General features: G+C 49.6%; 1 protein-coding gene across 1 annotated transcript in view; it reads left to right on the plus strand.

Annotated features, from left to right (window-relative positions):
- PRPF40B (pre-mRNA processing factor 40 homolog B) overlaps positions 1 to 21,094 on the plus strand; it is a 31,513-nt gene that overhangs the window by 1,353 nt on the left and 9,066 nt on the right. Inside the window, 19 exon segments of the mRNA XM_083427393.1 lie at positions 2,493 to 2,585; positions 3,679 to 3,828; positions 3,912 to 3,992; positions 5,704 to 5,731; positions 6,124 to 6,149; positions 7,723 to 7,833; positions 8,628 to 8,748; positions 8,849 to 8,879; positions 10,390 to 10,557; positions 11,998 to 12,100; positions 12,308 to 12,372; positions 12,631 to 12,795; positions 14,682 to 14,790; positions 15,312 to 15,462; positions 16,355 to 16,563; positions 17,500 to 17,505; positions 17,507 to 17,639; positions 18,982 to 19,073; positions 20,312 to 20,428. Coding sequence (XP_083283519.1) covers positions 2,493 to 2,585; positions 3,679 to 3,828; positions 3,912 to 3,992; positions 5,704 to 5,731; positions 6,124 to 6,149; positions 7,723 to 7,833; positions 8,628 to 8,748; positions 8,849 to 8,879; positions 10,390 to 10,557; positions 11,998 to 12,100; positions 12,308 to 12,372; positions 12,631 to 12,795; positions 14,682 to 14,790; positions 15,312 to 15,462; positions 16,355 to 16,563; positions 17,500 to 17,505; positions 17,507 to 17,639; positions 18,982 to 19,073; positions 20,312 to 20,428 — 1,959 coding nt within the window.

Here is a 21,094-nt window from a genome sequence, read left to right on the forward strand (position 1 = left end):
AGAATGAACTTCCATGCAAGAAGCTGAAAGAGCCCCATGGCTTCCCTGTTTAAGAATGGGTCTTCCAGGTCACTCGTTAGGAAAAGGAGCGTAGCTTAGTTGTCAAGCCCATGCTCTCCATGCAGAAAGTCCCTGGCTTGATGATCCCTGGCATCTCCAGGTAGGACTGAGAGACTCCCTTGAAGAGCATTCTTCAGCCTTGGGTCTCCAGATGTTGCTGGACTCCCATCATCCCCAACAGGTTTGGCCAATGGACAGGGATTATGTGAGTTGTTACTCAGCAACATCTGGGGACCCAAGACTGAAGAGCAGTAGACAAGTGCTGAGCTACAGAGACCAGTCATCTGACTTGATACAAGGCAGTTTGTTATGTTCTGATTTAGGGCAATAAATTAGGGGTGCTATGTCCCCACACTGAGATTTCCTCTAGCTCTGTTATAGAAGAGGGCAATTCAGAATTGTCTTGTCCCTGCTTAACTCTTTCCAAATCTGGGATCTTCTTATGCTGGAGGGAATAAGGCATTGGTGCCATTCATGGAGAGGAGCCTGACGACGCGCTAAGTCAACCCATGCTAACCACCTGTGCTAGAAGGAAAAGTGGGTGGGAGTTCTTCAGGAGCCAACACTTTACATGGTAGGCCAAAATTTGGTTTACTGTGAACAAATGAAGCCATTCTCTAGATATGCTACCATTTCCCACCAAATGTTGTTGCTCATGCCTCAGTGTAGCCATTCCTTATTACTCTCCATCTCTGCTCCCAGTTATCCTCATCTCCTACAAGTTCTTCTGTATGTATGTGCCCATTAATCCAAGTTTGCTTTCCAAACCTGGCCATCCTCCACATTTTCATACAGAAAAAGGGCAACTGAAAGGATCATTCGGCTGGAGCACTTGCCTTAAGCTTATGGTGTTTATTAAAGGGGTGGCAGGTTTTATGAAATTATGAATGGTGTTGGACTGAAGTAACATCCTCTCTCACACATCACACACTTGGCATCACCAACAAGCAGTAGATTCAGGAGGAATAGCAAAAAGAAGTGCATTTTTCACACAGAAGTGCATCAATGAATGTTCATTATTTGTTCATTTATCCCAGTTATTTATTAGTCACTTTTCAGGGTCAAGCCCTTCTTAAGGTGATGTACAAAGAGAAATTAAAACAGTAGACCATCAGGCAGAATACGAAGCATTGATTGGATACAGGCCAGTAGACACAAGAGAGAAATGGCGTGAAGTCAGCAAATCTCTTAAGAAAAAGCAGTAGGAGAAAGTACAAGTTTTTAAGACTTTATTGAAAGCCAGAACTCAAATGGTGAATGGTAACTGAGAGAGAGTTCCATGACTGTGGAGACACCACAGAGAAAGACCTGTCTTGTGCAGGAGGGGTCGCCCAGTGGGATGGAGCTACAACAGTAGCATCCACACAAGTGTTTACTGGGAGGGCCAAGATCAGGACCATGTGAATGGTCTAGCGGAGCCAATCCGCACACAGTCCCGAGCTTGCTGCCTCCTTTCCTCTCCCAGTAAGCACCAGTGACATTGCTGCCAAGAGGCTATTGCTGCAGCTCTGCCCCACTAGGCAAGCAACTCTGTGCTCACCAAGCAAACCAATTTGACTGGGAACACATTAGGAATTCACTACTGCAAGCTGGGGAGATGGCCATTAGCTTGCTTGCTTTTGTTATTTAAGTGCAGGACAAATTCAGCAAGAGAAGAGCCGTCAGCGGCTGATAGCCATGATAGCTAAAGTGAATTGCTATGTCCGGAGGCAGGGTACCTGCAATAAATGCAACAGGGAAAGGCAGGCATCCTTGGACTTTAATAGTTAGCTTCCAGGGACATCTTCCAGGCATCTGTTTAGGATTGTGCAGTCCCTTTCTTATTTGGGTTAGCCTGTTTTCCTGGATTGGTTTTCCTAACCAGAAGGCACACTTGAGTCTCCTGCCAGTAGCATCCCAAGCCAGTTTTTTGCCCATGTACTTCACAAAAGAATAAAGAAAGCCACTGAAGCCTATTCATTTGGGGTGAAAAGTATTTCTCATCGTGTGTTGGGATCTTCTTATTTGTATGTTCTAACAGACTCAGCAGGGGAGATCGAGAAAAACTAGCTTGGGGGAGCCAAGGGGTGGCAGAGGCAAGGATTAGGGGAGCAACACATTAAATGCAAATTCTGCTGTAACTGAAAAGAGGGAGCAAGTCATTTTCTTTTGGCTGGAGGAAGGCCAGCTAACACTCGGAGTCATCCTTGCAGTTCGGACTGGCATTTTTAACCTCATAACACTGCATGAGAAGTTAGATTACAAGAGTGTGACTTGCCAAAGGGGGATCAGTGGACGTCGCGGACTGAGCGGAGATTTATTCCTGGGTTTGCCCCATCCAAACCCAATATATACCCCTTGCACCAGTTTTCACTTTAGCTGCCACCCCAGCAATAAACTCGCAGTTACCACCACCCCACGTTTATTCTCTCCCTCCCCCCCTCTCTTTGCAGTCAGCTCCAGATTCAGGCAGTGGCCCTCCGCCTGGGCAGCCGGCCCCATTTCCTCCAGCTCCACCGCCACCACCAATTCTGCCTCCTCCCTTTGTAAGTTGTATTTCAGCTTCTATCTCAGCATGTTAAGCTGCCTTCTGGTCCTTGATCCTATGCAACGGGGTGTATGGTGTGTGCGCGTGCACACGAGAGTGTCTAAAGGTGTTATATGTGACAGGTGATGCATCTTATCATCGCTGTGTGTGCCACCTTGGACTCCTTTGTCTGCGAAGTGTGTGTGTTTGTGTGTGGGAGAAATAAATTTAATATTAAATAAATGTGAGGATGTGTTTTGAGTACAGCGGTACCTCGGGTTACATACACTTCAGGTTACACACACTTCAGGTTACAGACTCCGCTAACCCAGAAATATTACCTCGGGTTAAGAACTTTGCTTCAGGATGAGAACAGAAATCGTGCTCCTGCGGCGCGGCGGCAGCAGGAGGCCCCATTAGCTAAAGTGGTGCTTCAGGTTAAGAACAGTTTCAGGTTAAGAACGGACCTCCGGAATGAATTAAGTACGTAACCAGAGGTACCACTGTACATGTGAAAGTGGCACGAGTGTGTGTTTGTATCTACTCTTTATATACCGGAGCAGCAAAATACGGTAATAATCGTTATCATAATAACCATATAGCACCAATACTGTTGATGATGCTTTGCAAAGTATAAGACAGGAGTAGGGAATCTGTGGCCCTTCAGATGTGGCTGAACTACAACTCCAATCATTCCTGATCATTGTCAATCATGGGCAGTGAAATGCTGTGAAAGTCTGAAAGGTCATTACAGGCTTTGGTGGAGTTCACATCCTGTTGTCTTTCTACACATTTCCTTTACTTGAGTCGTGGTGCGGAATTGCAGCATGTGAAACGTGGACTGGAGACCATTGCCTGGACTTCAGTCTGCCAGTTCGCCATGTCTGCGGTAGGATTTTGTAAGCTTGTATATGCCCACAATTGCCCTCCCTATCTGTTGAAGTGCAGTGCTGCTGTGGGAGGGGTTGTCCTGTGAAAATGTTGCCTTCTTATTGCCCTGATGTTGGACCCAATTTGCTTCTACTTGACAGAGGCCCAAGTCATGCCATGGTTGCTGGCAGCTGTTTTGGATACGTGCGACTTGGAGTGTATTCTTCCTCTTTTCCTCCTAGATGCCTCATCCTGGGATCCCACCTCCGTTCCCTCCAATGGGATTGCCCCCATTGGGACCGCGCCCGCCCCCTATGCCGCCCATGCCTCCAGGGATGATGCCTCCTCCCCCAATGATCCCACCCATGCCTGGACCGCCACCCCTTGGGCAGGTAATGCCTTTCCCACAAAGCCTTTGTTTGTCTTTCTGACCATCTTCTTATGACTTACACCATTTTTTGGTTGTTTCCCCCAGATGCCCACAATGGTACCACCAATGCTGCCTGGGATGATCATGCCTGGGGTGCCAGGTGGGCCTGTTGCTGTCTCTGGAGGGGTGAGTATCTGGGAGGGGCATAGATCTCAGTGGGTTATAGTGAGATAAGGGTCTCCAGTTTGTGGCAAGGCTGCTGGTAGTGGCACTCACATATATCAGTAGGACGGCTTTTTGATCTTGACCAGGGGTCAGCAAACTTTTTCAGCAGCAGGGCGGTCCACTGTCCCTCAGACCTTGTGGGAGGCTGACTATATATTTTGGGGGGGTGGGGGGCGGGGAAATGAACGAATTCCTATGCCCCACAAATAACCCAGAAATGCATTTTAAATAAAAGCACACATTCTACTCATGTAAAAACACAATGATTCCCAGACCATCCGCAGGCTGGATTTAAATAATTAATTTTTATTCAATTTCCAATACACATTCTATCCAAATTTAACATTCGCATTAAACATATACATCTTTTGGACTTCCTTCAGCCTATCTGACAATTCTCCCTATTATCACTACATTTCACATTTCTTAAATTTATATTGCACTTTACCACTCTTAATCTTAACCTATCTTTCAAACAACATTTCAATCAATCTTTTTCACAAAGCTTCTTGAAAGCCAACAAGCGTTAGTTGTTCCTCACATACATTTTTGATATATTCTGTAAATTTATTCCAGTCCTCACAGGTTGGATTTAGAAGGCGATGGGGCCGAATCCGGCCCCTGGGCCTTAGTTTGCCTACCCATGATCTTGACTGTGGCCTACATTCCTGCTTGCCCCTCCCTGCCAGTAGAGGGCAAAGCAACCCCAGGGTACAACAAAGGGTTGCATGTGTACTGCAGTAGCCGCTGAAACGGGCTTGTTTATTACTCCGAATGTGGCATGTGGTGCTCTTGATGAAGACAAAGTCAACAAGAAAAAAGTTGGCCACACTATTGGAGAAGGGTTTCCTGCTGGCTGCTGCTGCTAGGGTCACCAAGCTGTGGGTCGTGTTATCAATTTGGCCCAGGCAGATGTGGCAGCGTTTGCTGGCCTTTGATGTAGCTCGAGCATCTGGGTATGTGGACGAGTGTTGAAAGAGATACTCGGTGCTGTTGGGCCTTACTACATAGGCAAGAGGAGAGGCCAGTGGCCTGTTTTCAAGAGCAAAGTTGTCATGGGAGGGGGTGACTTAGAATGCAGCAGCAGGGAAGAAATTTAAAGACTATTTACAGAAATATTATAAAATTAATAAATGTTAGAATGATGTGGGATTGAGGTTAAGGGGTTTTTAGTAACAACGGTATGAAGGAATATGGAAAAATGGAATGTTAACAGATGAAAACTTAAAGGCATAATATATTAAGATCAAGATAAGGATAGGATAGAGGGAAAGGATTTGCTGAATAAATAAATTGAACTGGAATACAAAGAGGGGAGGTGTGGGGAGGTCTGGGAAGCAAGCAAATGCAAGACATATTATGAAAATTGAATTGTTTTTAATTGTTTTTCTTTATCATTTTTGTATTTTTATTTTTTCTTATGTGAAAATCTTAATAAAATGTTATATAAAAAAATATAGAATGCAGCAGCAGAACTTGTGCACATGAGCATGCACACACATGCTTAACTCTTCACATGCCTCCCACTTCTCTGCTCCAAATCACTTTGCCTAGCCAATCTTCTTGCAACATGTAGAGTGCCTTGAGGGCAAAGAGGCTCAGGAATTCCCTCCAGTTACGGACAGAGCAGGTTCCAAACACCTTGATTTAGTTCCCATTTCTCTTTTGACAGGCAGGTCCTGCAACAGACCCATCCAGTGGTGAGTATCCCAGTGGATTTGTCCTTAAGGGAAGGGTGCATTTAGATTAGCAGCAAATCCAACAACAGAGAAACCTGCTGCTTGTTGGTCTTTCTTTGCAATGGAGTTACTGTGCCTTCTACGGCTTCATGCTGTAGCCTCTCAGTGCAGAGAGGAGCAATAACTACATCTGTTGAAATTTTGCCTGATTCGTTGCTCTCAAAGGCACAGCACCTTTAACCAGAAAACACTGGAGTCCTACCATCCAGTGCCAGTCCAGATGAGATGGTTATTTCTGCAAGCCTCCTTTTGCTCCCCCATTATAGAGAAATTGAAATTGGTTCCTAGAAGCTTGAACCTCTTCGGCACTAAGCCACTGTACCTGATCTAATCTCTCCTCTCTTGATTTGCAGCCACGGCGACCCAAGGAGCCCCTGTGGTGAGTAACTGGCCAAGCACCAGTTTCAGAGGAAGAATTAAATGCTCAGTTGTCACTCTTTTTATTATGGGGAGTTTAAGGGCAGCCTCCTTCAAGGTTCCACTTCCATGGTCAGCTAGTTTGCATGTTCCCAGCGCTCAAAACTCCAGCTTTTATTTCTGTTGCTGGAGAAAATGTGATTCTTCCGCCAGCTGGAACAATTATTTGTGTCAATGTGAATGTTGTGTAGAGGTGTGGCTGAGGCGCTGACTGGAGAGTGCCTGTGGATGAGGAAGAGGCACAACTCATGGGGAGGAAGCGTAGCTCAGTGGCAAGCAGAAGACCCACCCTATTCCTATGACTGCCATTTGTTTTAATTGTTTTTAATACTGTAGAAAGTGGTTTGTGGAACGCCTGCCAGTGGGCATCTGCTGTGTGTGGCTTGTGCTTTGCTGACGCCGCTGCCACCAGCACCTGCCTTGCACGGTGGCATTGTAACTTCATGGGTATTTTGTCATCCTAGAAACCTCGTGCTCATGTTGTTGGGCCTTGTTTAGAGAGACTGAAGAGCAATCTGCTCTGGCACTTTTCCTCTAGTGCTGGATCTTCTGGATTTGTGCAAAAGCAAATCCCCAAATTGAAGTTGGGAAACAAGGAACAAAACTGGAGGTTTTTTGGCCCTGGGAGGGGAGGGGAGTTTGTGTGTGTATACAATGGTTGAGCTCCTGATTCAGATGAGGAACCTTGGGGAAGGGTCTCTAGCAGCTGCAAGGGGTATTTTGTTGATGATATAGACCAGAGAAAGAAATCAAGTGTGGTTGCTTATATTTGTAAGCAGTGTGTCAGCTTATTTTTCATTTCCCTCTTTTGCATAATTTATTCTGGTTGTTATGGGAAGCGGTAAAGAAACTAAGGTAAAGGGACCCCTGACCGTTAGGTCCAATCGCGGACGACTCTGGGGTTGTTGCGCTCATCTCGCTTTACAGGCCAAATGAGCCGGTGTACAGCTTCCGGGTCATGTGGCCAGCATGACTAAGCCGCTTCTGGCAAACCAGAGCAGCACACGGAAACGCCGTTTACCTTCCCGCCAGAGGGAGACCTATCTATCTACTTACACTTTGACGTGCTTTCGAACTGCTAGGTTGGCAGGAGCAGGGACTGAGCAACGGGAGCTCACCCCGTTGAGAGGATTAGAACTGCCGACCTTCTGATTGGCAAGCCCTAGGCTCTGTGGTTTAGACCACAGTGCTACCCGCATCCCATAAAACTAAACATGAAACTAAACTGGGCGCTAAAACTTCCCAACTCCTTGACTATAGGAAATTTATTACTAGACAGCCTTTCTCACAACCCTGAGACTTAGGAGATTTTCTTGTGGTGTTGCCTACATGGTTTGAACCCTATCTTCATAATTACAGGCGCTAGAAACTTGCTACTTATTTATTGAAAATGGAAGCTGATATTCTCAGAATACTGGATTTTAAATTTTTTGCTCAGTTCCAGTTTCTATTTTGAGATGGTGTGATTGTAAGATATCCATGCAAGAAAAACCTCCTGCAGTGTCCCATTTTCTTCTCCTCCTCTTTTTCCTCAGAAGCCTTCATGGACTGAGCATCGGGCTCCGGATGGGCGAGTTTATTACTACAATTCTGAAACCAAACAGTCAAGCTGGGAAAAGCCAGACGAGCTGAAGTCCAAGGCAGAAGTGAGAGCCGCCCTAGTTAGCCTTGCATTCCAAACATAGATGCCTTACTCTTTGTTGAGTTATCTTGAATGCTGAGGAGTGGAGGCCAGCAGACCAGAGATAGGAGCTAAGGGACAAAGGGAGGGGGGAATCCTGTGAGCTTATTCAGAAGCAGCCCAAAGAAAAAGCACATTGAGGGTTCTCAGATTCAAATCCTACAAGGAATGGTTGAAATTGCTGGGTATGTTTTGCCTGGAGAAGATTAAGAGGAGACACGATAGCAGGTCGCCAGATATCAGGAGGGCTGTACAAAAGAACATGAGAATAGGCCTGCTGGATCAGGCCAGTAGTCCACCAAGTCCAATATCCTGTTCCCACAGCGGCCACACTCTGCCCACCTGCAACTGGTATTCAGAGGCTTGGTTCTCACTACAGCGTTCTATCCCATAGGAGTGAAAGGCAACCATTTGCAAATTCTGGGGAAAGTAAAAATAAATAAATAGGGGGTGCATCTGGGGACTCCACTGCTGCCAAGGTGAAGCTTGTTCCTGTCTTTTTGTGCACCAATTACTGACGCCCCTGCCTGCTCTCATCTACATAGCCCTATCTTGCATTTTGTCTCTTGGTCACTCTGGACTGTGACAGTGTGTTGGGCGTTGGCTTCTTCACGTACACACAAATATACAGATGGTCCTTTTGACTCTGTCTTTTAAAAAGGGGGTGGTGGTGGAGGTTTTTGTGAGGGAACCTGTCGCCACCACCATTTTAGGAAGAGCGCAGGCAGCTCCTAAGCTGTCCTTTCTCTCCCCCTTCAGCTCCTCTTGTCGCGCTGCCCTTGGCGTGAGTACCGCTCAGAGACCGGGAAACCTTATTACTACAACACTCAGAGCAAGGAGTCCCGCTGGACCCGTCCCCGTGACCTTGATGACATTGAAGGTGAGGGTCTGGGCCGCCAGGAGCTGATGAGGCCGGGGCTGGGCCCTGCCTTTCCTCAAGCATCACCATGGTAACCACCCCCTGCCTTTTGTTTCCTCAGCACTGATCAAAGAAGAGGAAGAAGAAGCAGAGTAAGTCCCTGTGGAGGAGCTTCACGTGAGGAAGGGCTTCTCCTCCGGCCAGCTTAACAATCTGGCATGGGGTCCAGAATTCAGCATCCGAAAAACTAACTTTCTTGTGTTGAAGTTGCTTTTAGAGAGAGCAAGGGGTAAGGGATGCTGTTGGGACTCCACATCCCATCATTCCTGACCGCTGGCCCTGCTGGCTGGGGTTGATGGGATTTGGAGGCCAGCAACACTTGGAGGGTCCCAGCCCTGTTCTTGCCCTTATGGCCAGTGCAAGAAGCTTGAAAACATCCATTCCACCTCCAGAAGAGGCTTGGGCAAGATCCACAGTGATTGAGACTTTCAATAGGCAGAGGCCCTATTTTATGGTGTGCTAGCCTTGTTCAGCATCTCTCTCTCTCTTTCCCCTGTTTTTAGCCCTTGCCAAGGAGAGAAAAGATTTATTTGGCGGGTAGCAGAATTATTTATTTGGCTATTTATTTATTTAGATCGCTAGCAGATAAAAATTATTACCGACCCCTAGCTAGTGATTTATTTATTTAGAGCATTAGTGCCCTGCCCTTTAGCCTAAAATGGCTCCCGGAACGGCTTACATACAGCCAATGCAGAAAAGGCCTCTTGTGGTCACCCTCCGAACCTCTCATGGCACATGAATAAGTGCCTCAGAGGATGGTCACAGGGTCCGGGTTGGTTTATATGGAAAGAGGCGGACCTTGAGGTATTGCAGTTCTGAGCCATTTAAGGCTTTATAGGTCAAAAGCAGCACTTTGAATTGGAAACTAATTGGCAGCCAGTGCAGTTGGGTCAGGATTGGCATCCTATGCTCAAACAGTCTTGCCCTGCTGAGCAACCTGTCCGCTGAATTCTGCACCAGCTGAAGTTTCCGAACTGTCTTCAGAGGCAGCCCCATGTATAACCAGAGCATAGGAGACAGAAGTTAGGTTGTCCCTGTCCGGATAGGGGCATAGCTGGGCCACCAAAGGCACCTGAGCCTCAAGGGACAGCAAAGGATCCAGAATACCACCAAGCATGTGTATAATAATAATAATAATAATAATAATAATAATAATAAAATAATTTATTTGTACCCCGCCCATTTGGCTGGGTTTCCCCAGCCACTCTGGGTGGCTTCCAACAAAGATTAAAAATACATTAAAATGTCACACATTAAAAACTAAATAGGGCTGCCTTAAGATGTCTTCTGAATGTCAGGTAGTTGTTTATCGCTTTGACATCTGATGGGAGGGCTTTCCACAGGGCGGGCGCCACTACCGAGAAGGCCCTCTGCCTGGTTCCCTGTAGCTTTGCTTCTCGCAATGAGGGAACCGCCAGAAGGCCCTCGGTGCTGGACCTCAGTGTCCGGGCAGAACGATGGGGGTGGAGACACTCCTTCAGGTATACTGGGCCGAGGCCGTTTAGGGCTTTAAAGGTCAACACCAACATGAATGGTGCCAGTTTCTTGTGTGTGTGTTCTGGCGCACAACGTTCTGAAGCCTGGTCTTCTCCCCTTCCTTAGGAGGCAACAGCAGCCTCAGCAACCAGAGGCGCCGCTGTCGGGCCCTGAGAGCCCCACCCCATCCTCCGCAGCCACCTCAGACACCGAAGGCACCGGGGGCATCGAAGGACAGGAAACGCCAGGCACGGAGGGCGGGCCGACTGCAGCTGAGGAGGAGATCGCAAGCAGGTGACATGAGGGGCGGGGGACAGAGAGGGTGTGGGATTAAGGCCTCCTTGGGTTTTGGGGGGACGATGACTCCAACTGCCATCAGCTTCAGCCAGCATAGGCAATGGCCGAGGATGATGGGACTTGTGGTCCACAGCACACAGACAGCTACAGGCTCCCCCATCCAGGCTTGGCTTTCAAACTGGGGGTTTGTGGAGTCTCTTCCCCCCCACCTTGGGGAACTGGAAAGGGAACACCAAGCGGGGGGATGATGGTAACCCATTATGAAAGTGGTATTCTATTCCTGCAAAATAAGCCACAGCTTCCCCTCCACACACACTATTGCAGGTGGTCACAGAGCTCTGGAGTGTGTCATTTTGCGTTGTGTTTAGCGCAGGAGGTGTGGGCTGGTTGTTGTTGTTGTTCTTCCCCGTTGGGGGCATATAACAGCCTAGTACACGAAAGAGAAAAGGTTTAGTGTGGCCCTGTCCCTGATGTGCTGGATTCGTACAAACAGGGAGGTTTTATTTTCTTATTAGGGTGCATTAAGAAAAACAACAACATGACATGCCCACCGGCTGCCTGAAGTGGAACAGGCTAGAATTCTAGCGCCCACTTCTTTGGCTCCGTGGAGGGAGGGGCTGGAGAGTTCCTCCCCTTCAGGGACGCTGAAGCTTCCACCCTTTGCCAAGAGGTTGGGATGGGTGTGTGTGTGGCGGGAGTAAAGGGACGGAAGTAGAACTCTTGCTGCAACCATCTTTTATGAGGAACGGCTAAGGGAGCTGGGCATGTTTAGCCTGGAGAAGAGGAGGTTAAGGGGTGATATGATAGCCATGTTCAAATATATAAAAGGATGTCACCTAGAGAAGGGAGAAAGGTTGTTTTCTCCTGCTCCAGAGAAGCGGACACGGAGCAATGGATCCAAACTACAAGAAAGAAGATTCCACCTAAACATTAGGAAGAACCTCCTGACAGTAAGAGCTGTTCGACAGTGGGATTTGCTGCCAAGGAGTGTGGTGGAGTCTCCTTCTTTGGAGGTCTTTAAGCAGAGGCTTGACAACCATATGTCAGGAGTGCTCTGATGGTGTTTCCTGCTTGGCAGGGGGTTGGACTCGATGGCCCTTGTGGTCTCTTCCAACTCTATGATTCTATGATTCTATGATCTTTAATATCCATTCACCCCCGTCCACAAAGCCTTATGTGTGGAAGCTGGGGGTGTCTGTACCTCCATTATGGCTGGGTTACTGCACCCAGTATCAGAGGTGTGGAATGCATCTATGTACCCTGGGACTCAGAAGTATTGCGCTTAGGTCCTCCTTGTGAGTTGCGCACAGGTATCTGGCTGGCCATTGTGAGAAGGGAAGACCCAAATTCATTTGAGAAACCCTGGACTGAGCACTGGCTTGCCCATTGCTCCATCTGATACCTTTGGGGGGGGGGGTTGTTTGTTTCCTGAGCTAGCTGTGATCCCGTCCGGAGAGACGAGGAAGACCGTGGCCCTGGCAATGCCTGGAGCAACAAGGAAGAAGCCAAACAAGCTTTTAAGGAGCTGCTCAAGGACAAGGTACTGATCAGGGCAGGTGGGTGGGCTGGAGGACCAGAGATTCCCTCCTAGGAACGAGCAAACACGTAGCCTGGATTGGCGCAGTCCAGGAGGCAAAAACTTGACTACGATTGTGTAAACTGGTCCTGAGATGAGGGGCGAAGTGGGTGGGGCCAGTCAAGCTGGAAGTGCTATTTTGGCTGAAATGCTGCCGCTCTCTGGCTCCAGGGCGTCCCAGCAAGTGCGTCGTGGGAGCAGGCCATGAAGCTCATTAGCACCGACCCGCGGTTCAGGTACAGTCTGAAACGAACCCCCCTTCCTCCCCACAGTGTTATTGCAGCCCCCAGCCTGCTTCACTGCACAGCTGGAAATCCTGACTGTTGCAGGAAGGAGAAAAAGTCCAGCCTGGCTTAGACTTTGCCTGGCCCAGAGTGTTGTGTGGCTGGGAATTCCCTTGCACTCCTCCCCCCCCCTTCTCCCTCCCCCCTTGCCACGGATGGGTGCCGTCTCTGGAGAGCAACCCTTGATGACCCTCTTGCCTTGTGCCCCAGCGCTTTGCCCAAGCTGAGCGAGAAGAAGCAGGCTTTCAATGCTTACAAGGCTCATCGGGACAAGGAGGAGAAGGAAGAGGCCCGGCTCCGGGCCAAGGAAGCCAAAGAGGAGCTGCAGCGCTTCCTGGAGCAGCACAGCAAGATGAGCTCCATCACCCGCTACAGGTAGAGAGTGCCAAAGCTGCAGCCAGGTTTCTGGCAGAGGGGCAGGATCCCAGCGCAGTAGTTCTGGGCTGCATCAATAGGAGTATAGCATCTAGATCAAGGGAAGTAACGGGTGGCGCTGTGGGTTAAAGCCTCAGTGCCTAGGGCTTGCCGATAGAAAGGTCGGCGGTTCGAATCCCCGCGGCGGGGTGTGCTCCTGTCGCTCGGTCCCAGCACCTGCCAACCTAGCAGTTCGAAAGCACTCCCGGGTGCAAGTAGATAAATAGGGACCGCTTACTAGCGGGAAGGTAAACGGCGTTTCCGTGTGCAGCTCTGGCTCGCCAGAGCAGTGATGTCACGCTGGCCACGTGACCCGGAAGTGTCTTCGGACAGCGCTGGCCCCCGGCCTCTTTGAGTGAGATGGGCGCACAACCCTAGAGTCTGTCAAGACTGGCCCGTACGGGCAGGGGTACCTTTACCTTTATTCTGCTCTGGTCAGACCTCACCTGGAGTACTGTGTCCAGTTCTGGGCACCACAGTTCAAGAAGGACACTGACAAACTGGAACGTGTCCAGAGGAGGGCAACCAAAATGGTCAAAGGCCTGGAAACGATGCCTTATGAGGAATGGCTAAGGGAGCTGGGCATGTTTAGCCTGGAGAAGAGGAGGTTAAGGGGTGATATGATAGCCATGTTCAAATATAGAAAAGGATGTCACATAGAGGAGGGAGAAAGGTTGTTTTCTGCTGCTCCAGAGAAGCGGACACGGAGCAATGGATCCAAACTACAAGAAAGAAGATTCCACCTAAACATTAGGAAGAACTTCCTGACAGTAAGAGCTGTTTGACAGTGGAATTTGCTGCCAAGGAGTGTGGTGGAGTCTCCTTCTTTGGAGGTCTCTAAGCAGAGGCTTGACAACCATATGTCAGGAGTGCTCTGATGGTGTTTCCTGCTTGGCAGGGGGTTGGACTCGATGGCCCTTGTGGTCTCTTCCAACTCTATGATTCTGTGATTCTATGATTCTCTTTGAGTAGGGGGCACTTTAAGGCTCTTTAAGGAGGGAGCTAGGGCACCTGCAGGTTTCTTCCTGGCCCTCCCCACCCTGTTCTGAGTCTGATTTGATTGGCCCTGGACAGAGGAGGTGTCACTCCATGTCTGCCCAGTCAGTGGGTAGCATCAAGTGCAAGCCATCATGTTCCAGGATTCATGTTGTGGTCTGGCAGGACCCATCAATCAAGCTTAGACCAGGAGGGTGGGATCATTCTTCAGCTCAGAGTCCTCATTGGTGAAACTGAGGGGGCTTGAACTGGAAATGCCGAATAATCTGGAGTTTGAATTTCACAGCAGAAGTAGCTTTTGGTCGCTGTTGACCAGGCAACATACTGCCTATTATTGATATTAAAGCCTGGCCAATCACGAGGGCCGTTGTTGCATGCCTCTGCTCCCCTTGGTACCTGAAGAAGAAGCACATCCCTTCTGTGGCAGATCAGGGGTCATAAGTCCCAGCTCCAGCCTGCAAGATTCCTCTTTCAAGCTCCAGAGTTTCTGTTAGCTCTGCTTTTTCCAGCAGTTCCGGTTGGAGTGTTCACATGTTGCAGTCAGAGAGCTGAGCTGTACACTGGTACCCTTATTTGCACCTGACGTGCAGCAAGCGTACAGCCTATGTACCTCTGTGCACAACTAGCTGAGCTGAAGAAATCAGCAAGTGCACACCCTTTCACACGAACACATGTACCTGTGTTCCATGCAATGTGGGAATAAGCTTCCTGGCACTAGTTAAAAAGTGAGAGAAGAATCGAGCTTGGTGGCCACGCCAGAGGGCCTCTGTGTGCATGCCCCCCCCCCTTGCCCACACTGCAGCAGCATCACCCCCCTGCTGCTTGCTTCCTTTCTTTTCCTGTCACCCCAGGAAAGCTGAGCAGATGTTTGGGGAGCTGGAAGTGTGGGCTGTGGTGCCAGAGCGTGACCGCAAGGAGATCTACGATGACGTTCTCTTCTTCCTGGCCAAAAAGGAGAAGGTAAAATGAAAACAAGGAGTGTGAGCAAAGGAGGACAGAGGTGGTTGATCGTTTGCATAGAATCCAGATGTTCCATCTCCCAGAATTCCCTCCCTGCCCATCACCTCCCCAGTCCTCATAATGGAGAAGGCTCCCGGAGCTTGGGGGCAGTGGCGTAGCGTGGGTTGTCAGCACCCGGGGCAAGGCAAGTAATTTGCGCCCCCCCCCCGCTGCACTGTCCCTCCCCCAGATAGTCCCTCGCTCTCTCTCCGCACCGCACCGCACGCCTGGCACCCTCCCCTCCACAGTGGGCGGTGACCCGGTGGCTTGGATTGGATTTGCACAGCCAGCACTGCAGTGAGAGAGAGTGAGCCAGGTAGGGGCAGAGAGCTGCGAGTGCGAGCGTGCCCCCCCAGATGTTGCGCCCGGTGTGGCCGGCCCCCCCTGCACCCCCCACGCTATGCCACTGCTTGGGGGCAGGAAGCCGTGGGTCCTGCTGGAGTGGGTTCCGTCCCCCAATGCTGTCCTCTGCCCGCACCCAGGAGCATGCCAAGCAGCTGCGCAAGAGGAACATCCAGGCTCTGAAGAGCATCTTGGACAGCATGAGCCGCGTCAGCTTCCAGACCACCTGGTCCGAAGCCCAGCAGTACCTCATGGACAACCCCAGCTTTGCCGAGGATGAAGACCTGCAAAGTGAGGCGCCTTCCACCTTCCTTGTCCTTCTCTCTTTCCCCGCACAAAGCCCCCTGGGGGAATGCACACCCCTCCCAGGTGGAAGTTCCAGAATCACAGGGGCTCCTAGGAGGCTCTGTGCGCAGGACAGAAATGTCACACCAGTAAGAAGAAGACTCACTAATGGGGTGGGGTGGAGCCCTTCAGTTTGCAAGTGGGAAAAGCTCAGACACCTATCAATATCCAAATCTATATCTGTTGTTAATAAATAAAATAAAGGGAGACCCTGAGGCCCTGAAATCCTAAATACTGAATACAGTGGTGCCCCGCAAGACGAATGCCTCGCAAGACGGAAAACCCGCTAGACGAAAGGGTTTTCCGTTTTGGAGGTGCTTCGCAAAACGAATTTGCTATGGGCTTGCTTCGCAAGACGAAAATGTCTTGCGAGTTCCTGCGGGGTTTTTTTTCCTTCCCCCCCCCTTTTCCCCAAGCCGCTAAGCCGCTTATCAGCTGATCCGCTAAGCCGCTAATAGCGCTAATCCGCTAAGCCGCTAATGGGCTTGCTTCACAAGACGAAAAAAACCGCAAGACGAAGAGACTCGTGGAACGGATTCTTTTCGTCTTGCGAGGCACCACTGTACTGTGATTAACCCCTTGAAATAAATGTATTCTGTTGGCATGGGAGTTTTGGCTGTGACCTGTTTTGAGTTTGCTGTGCTTTCCAGAAGTCCTGAAAGCTTTGGTTCTACGGCTGTAAGATGTAGAAGCAGTGCTCAGATGCCACGGCCTTTGGCTCTCCTTGCTGCTGCCACCCCCACCCCACCCCTCCAGTACCACATGCCTCTCCCCCCCCCAGATCCCCCCCCCCCAGCCAGAGATGATAGACTCCCCTCCCTGTTTCCCTATGCTGTAGCCTGCCCCACCTTGCTGGCCCAGAGTGATGCACCCTCTTGCCCAGCTGAGCTCGGGCCCCTCCCACCTCTTTCAGACATGGACAAGGAGGACGCCTTGATCTGCTTTGAGGAGCACATCCGGACCCTGGAAAGAGAGGAGGAGGAGGAACGTGAGCGCGGCCGGCTGCGGGAGAGGCGCCAGCAGCGCAAGAACAGGGAAGCCTTCCAGGTAGCTGCAGTGGGGGGAACTCTGAGCCCCTGTTTGGGAAGTGGGAGGCAGCCTTGCAGAAGGGCAGAGCACATGGTTTGGTTGCAGAAGGTCCCCATTCAGTCCCTGCCTGGGGTTGGGGGGACATCTGCCTAACACCCCAGAGAGTTGCTGCCAGTCTGAGTATGCAATTACTAGGCTAGATGAAACAAGGGCTTGATGGGAACGCAGCAGCTTCATACACTCTCTCTTGTAGCCACATTTGTAATCATCTGCTGCTTTAAAAAAAGGTAAAGGACCCCTGGCCATTAGGTCCAGTCGTGACCGACTCTGGGGCTGCGGCGCTCATCTCGCTTTATTGGCTGAGGGAGCCGGCGTACAGCTTCCGGGTTAGGTGGCCAGCATGACTAAGCCGCTTCTGGCGAACCAGAGCAGCACATGGAAACGCCGTATACCTTCCCGCCGGAGTGGTACCTATTTATCTACTTGCACTTTGAGGTGCTTTCGAACTGCTAGGTTGGCAGGAGCAGGGACCGAGCAACGGGAGCTCACCCCGTCACAGGGATTCGAACTGCCAACCTTCTGATCGACAAGTCCTAGGCTCTGTGGTTTAACCCACAGCGCCACCCGCGTCCCTTTATGTCCCTGCAGTTATCTTGAGGATAAAGGAATTGTTAAGATGGTTTGGCAACAGAGCAAAGGCAGAGCCTATTTTGCATGCTCTTGACACAGACCATGTTTGCTCTGACCTGAAAAGTATCCCTGATTTCCTAGGAAATGTTTGGAGAAGAGGTCTTAAAAAAAACCCAGCCCCTCCCAGTATAAGCTGTGTTTGGGCTGCATAGGGGGCATGTGGGGTTTGGGGGCCTGCTTTGGAGCACATGGGCCGCCCCGCCCCCGACAGGGCCTGTAAATGGGGGAGGGGCTGACTCCCCGATCTCTCTCGCTCTATCGTAGAATAACCAGGCTGCTTCTTGCTCAGGCCTTCTTGGACGAGCTTCACGAGAGCGGGCGCCTGCACTCCATGTCCACGTGGATGGAGCTGTACCCCTCCCTCAGCACCGACAGACGCTTTGCCAACATGTTGGGCCAGCCTGGTAAGCAGACGATGGACAGGAGCCCCTGCCTCCACCCCCTTCCCCATAGTGACCCCCATCCAAAGGGCAGGTGCCTGGGATGTATTGAAAGAGAGCAGAAAGCCCAAGGAAGAGCAGTAGGTGTGAGCACCAGCTGAGGCACACAAAGCGGGTGAATTTCTGTGTTGGGTTGTGCTCCTGGTAGGGATTTAGTTGAGCCGATGTGACAAGATGGGCGTTCCAGCTAACCAATGGGAAGATAAAGCTGTCGACCGCGGAACCTTCGTAGTCCAACTTCTATGAAGAGTGGTATTTGTCAGTGCGGCTGGGGTTTAAAAGCACCACAAAAACAAAGAGAGAAAGCAACTCCCCACCCGCAAGGAATTGCCCCTGAAGAAGGAAAGAACCCTTTCCAAAATGCACGGGGCATCAGTAAAAATGGTTGCTTCCAGAGACAGACCATTGTCTTCTCTCTTGTTCTTAGGGTGGTCAACATGGCTTGTTTCATGGGATTAAAAAGCACTCTTCTGCTAATGAAAAGTGCTCAGTGGAGGAAAAGGATGGTTGGAGGGTTTAGGGAGCTTCCATTCCTAGGTTCTGTGCCTTTTTTTAGTTTAGTTTTCAGAGGGTATAACTCAGAGGTAGGAGAACATGCTTAGCCTATTGAAGACCCCAAAGTCAACCTTCATCATTTCCAATTAGTGAATCCAAGCCCTCAGATTTTTAATTGGAAACATCAAGGATTGAACCTTGGATCTTCAGCATGAAGATTGATGCTTGAAGCCCTGGAACCAGGGTTAGCAGCTCTGAGCTGGGGACGCCCATTGGCTTCATTCAAGTTTTTAAGGCAACTTATCTTATCTCAGTGTTTTTCAGACTCCCTGTCTTTCGGGGGGATACATTTTCTGCATGGATTTTTCTGCCATTGAATCTGTACATTGCACAGGATTCTGGAGAATGTTTTTAACGCAGGGGGTGAGGAAGCTGTGGACTTCAGCTCCCATCAGCTCTAGCCAAAATGGCCTTGACGGTCAGGGATGATGGGAATTGTAGTCCAGCAGTATCTTGAGGAGCCACACCTGCCTCACCCATGTTCTAGGGTCCTCCATTGATACAGGGTTCTTCACTTTCACCTGGCCTGAACTGAGAGTGAGCCAGAGAACACACTTTCTGTTCTTCTGTTGTTGCAGATTACTGGGTGAGGTGGGGGACTCGTAGCGGTCTACCAGGGATTGTTGTCTGTCATTTACTGGGCCGCTGATAAACTTCTAAGGAATCCCGGGGCAGTTTGAAAGCCACTGTCTTAAAAAACTTCCTTCTTGTAGGCATGAATAACGGGATGTGTTCTTCTCCCCTTCCACAGGCTCCACCCCACTAGACCTGTTCAAGTTCTACGTGGAAGACCTGAAGGCCCGTTTCCATGATGAAAAGAAGATTATCAAGGACATTCTGAAGGTCTGGCCATAGTGTGCATTGGAGGGACATGGAGAGAATGAAACACATAAGTTCTTCCTGGTCTACTGCTCCCTCTCCTGAATCCCAGCCTGTGCTTCTCTCCATGATCCCAGAGCTGGCTGCACCTTCTCCCTCTGTGCAATCACGGTTCTTCTTCCAGAAGCGTCTTCTCTTGGCAATGAATCCATAGTGTCATTTGAGACGTTATTCCTTCACAAGCAGAAAATCTGCCATGTTTTCATAACTGTGTCAATTTCACTGTGAAGAGAAACAAGTACAGTGATACCTTGGAAGTCAAACGGAATCCGTTCCGGAAGTCCGTTTGACTTCCAAAACGTTTGGAAACCAGGGCACAGCTTCTGATTGGCTGCAGGAAGCTCCTGCAGCCAATCGGAAGCCGCGGACGTTGCGGCGTACATTTGGGTTCCAAAGAATGTTCGAAAACCGGAACAATCACTTCCGGTTTTCGATCATTTGGGAACCAAACTGTTTGACTCCCAAGGCGTTTGAAAACCAAGGTACGACCGTACAGTCTATCTTGTGTCAATTTCACTTTTTCTGAATTAAAAAAAAGTAATGAGTGAAATTGACATGTAACAGATGTTGGAGAGAGTGGTTTCATAGAATACAATCATAGAGTTGGAAGAGACCACAAGGGCCATCGAGTCCAACCCCCTGCCAAGCAGGAAACACCATCAGAGCACTCCTGACATATGGTTGTCAAGCCTCTGCTTAAAGACCTCCAAAGAAGGAGACTCCACCACACTCCTTGGCAGCAAATTCCACTGTCGAACAGCTCTTACTGTCAGGAAGTTCTTCCTAATGTTTAGGTGGAATCTTCTTTCTTGTAGTTTGGATCCATTGCTCCGTGTCCGCTTCTCTGGAGCAGCAGAAAACAACCTTTCTCCCTCCTCTATGTGACATTCTTTTATATATTTGAACATGGCTATCATATCACCCCTTAACCTCCTCTTCTCCAGGCTAAACATGCCCAGCTCCCTTAGCTGTTCCTCATAAGGCATCGTTTCCAGGCCTTTGACCATTTTGGTTGCCCTCCTCTGGACACGTTCCAGTTTGTCAGTGTCCTTCTTGAACTGTGGTGCCCAGAACTGGACACAGTACTCCAGGTGGTTTGGAACAGGCTTTCTTGACACTTTGTGGTTTTGGGAGGGAAATAGGGGAATTCCTAATTCTGTTGTTCTCCTCTGTGCCCCCCCCCCCCAATCTCTCCTTGGTAGGACCGGAGCTTCAGCGTAGAAATAAACACAACCTTTGAGGACTTCGCCCATGTCATCAGTTTTGACAAGCGCGCTGCCACGTTGGATGCCGGCAACATTAAGCTGACTTTCAACAGTGTGAGTAGGGCAGGGGTCCGCCAGTGTGCCTCCAGACTGTCAGCGGGAGGGATTCCAGTGAATGCGGTTTGTGTGATTAAAGTGAGTTAAAGGGATCTGCCGCCCCCACATGTCAGTTCCACTTTCAAAAAGAAGAAAAATAATTGGACTGATTGCTGTTTGGAAAGTGATGGGGAAATGCGTTGAAAAAAGTGGGATACACAAATGATCAATGAGAAGACATGTAAATATCCCACAAGCAAATCGGGATGAACGCACATCATAGCGTTACATCTTGGCTGAAAGCCACAGTAATAATCCTCAGTAGTCTAATCTCCGCATAAGCTTTGTTCAAGCATATCAGGATAAGTGCTCTATAAATAGGTTACCTGGAGGAGTCCGAGTTGCTTGCACAAGACGTACGGCACCATTTCCAATAGCTAAGTGCATCTGAAAGGCAGGGGCCAACATGCCCCTTCAGTACAGTGACTGGCCCCTTCTTGGCTCCAAAGAAATGTTCCTTGGCAGCAGCGGAGACTGTAGGAGCACATTATAGGAGCAGGATACCCTCAACCCTTTTTCATAATACTAGGACTTGGGATTCACTGGATGAAGATGCTAGGCTAAGGGTGGGCAGTGCGGAACAGTGGCAATCTCGATGTTGTCCCAACTCCCATCAGCCCCAGA

Source organism: Podarcis tiliguerta (assembly GCF_965153285.1).
Source record: "Podarcis tiliguerta genome assembly, chromosome: 2".
Taxonomy (NCBI): Eukaryota; Metazoa; Chordata; class Lepidosauria; order Squamata; family Lacertidae; genus Podarcis; species Podarcis tiliguerta.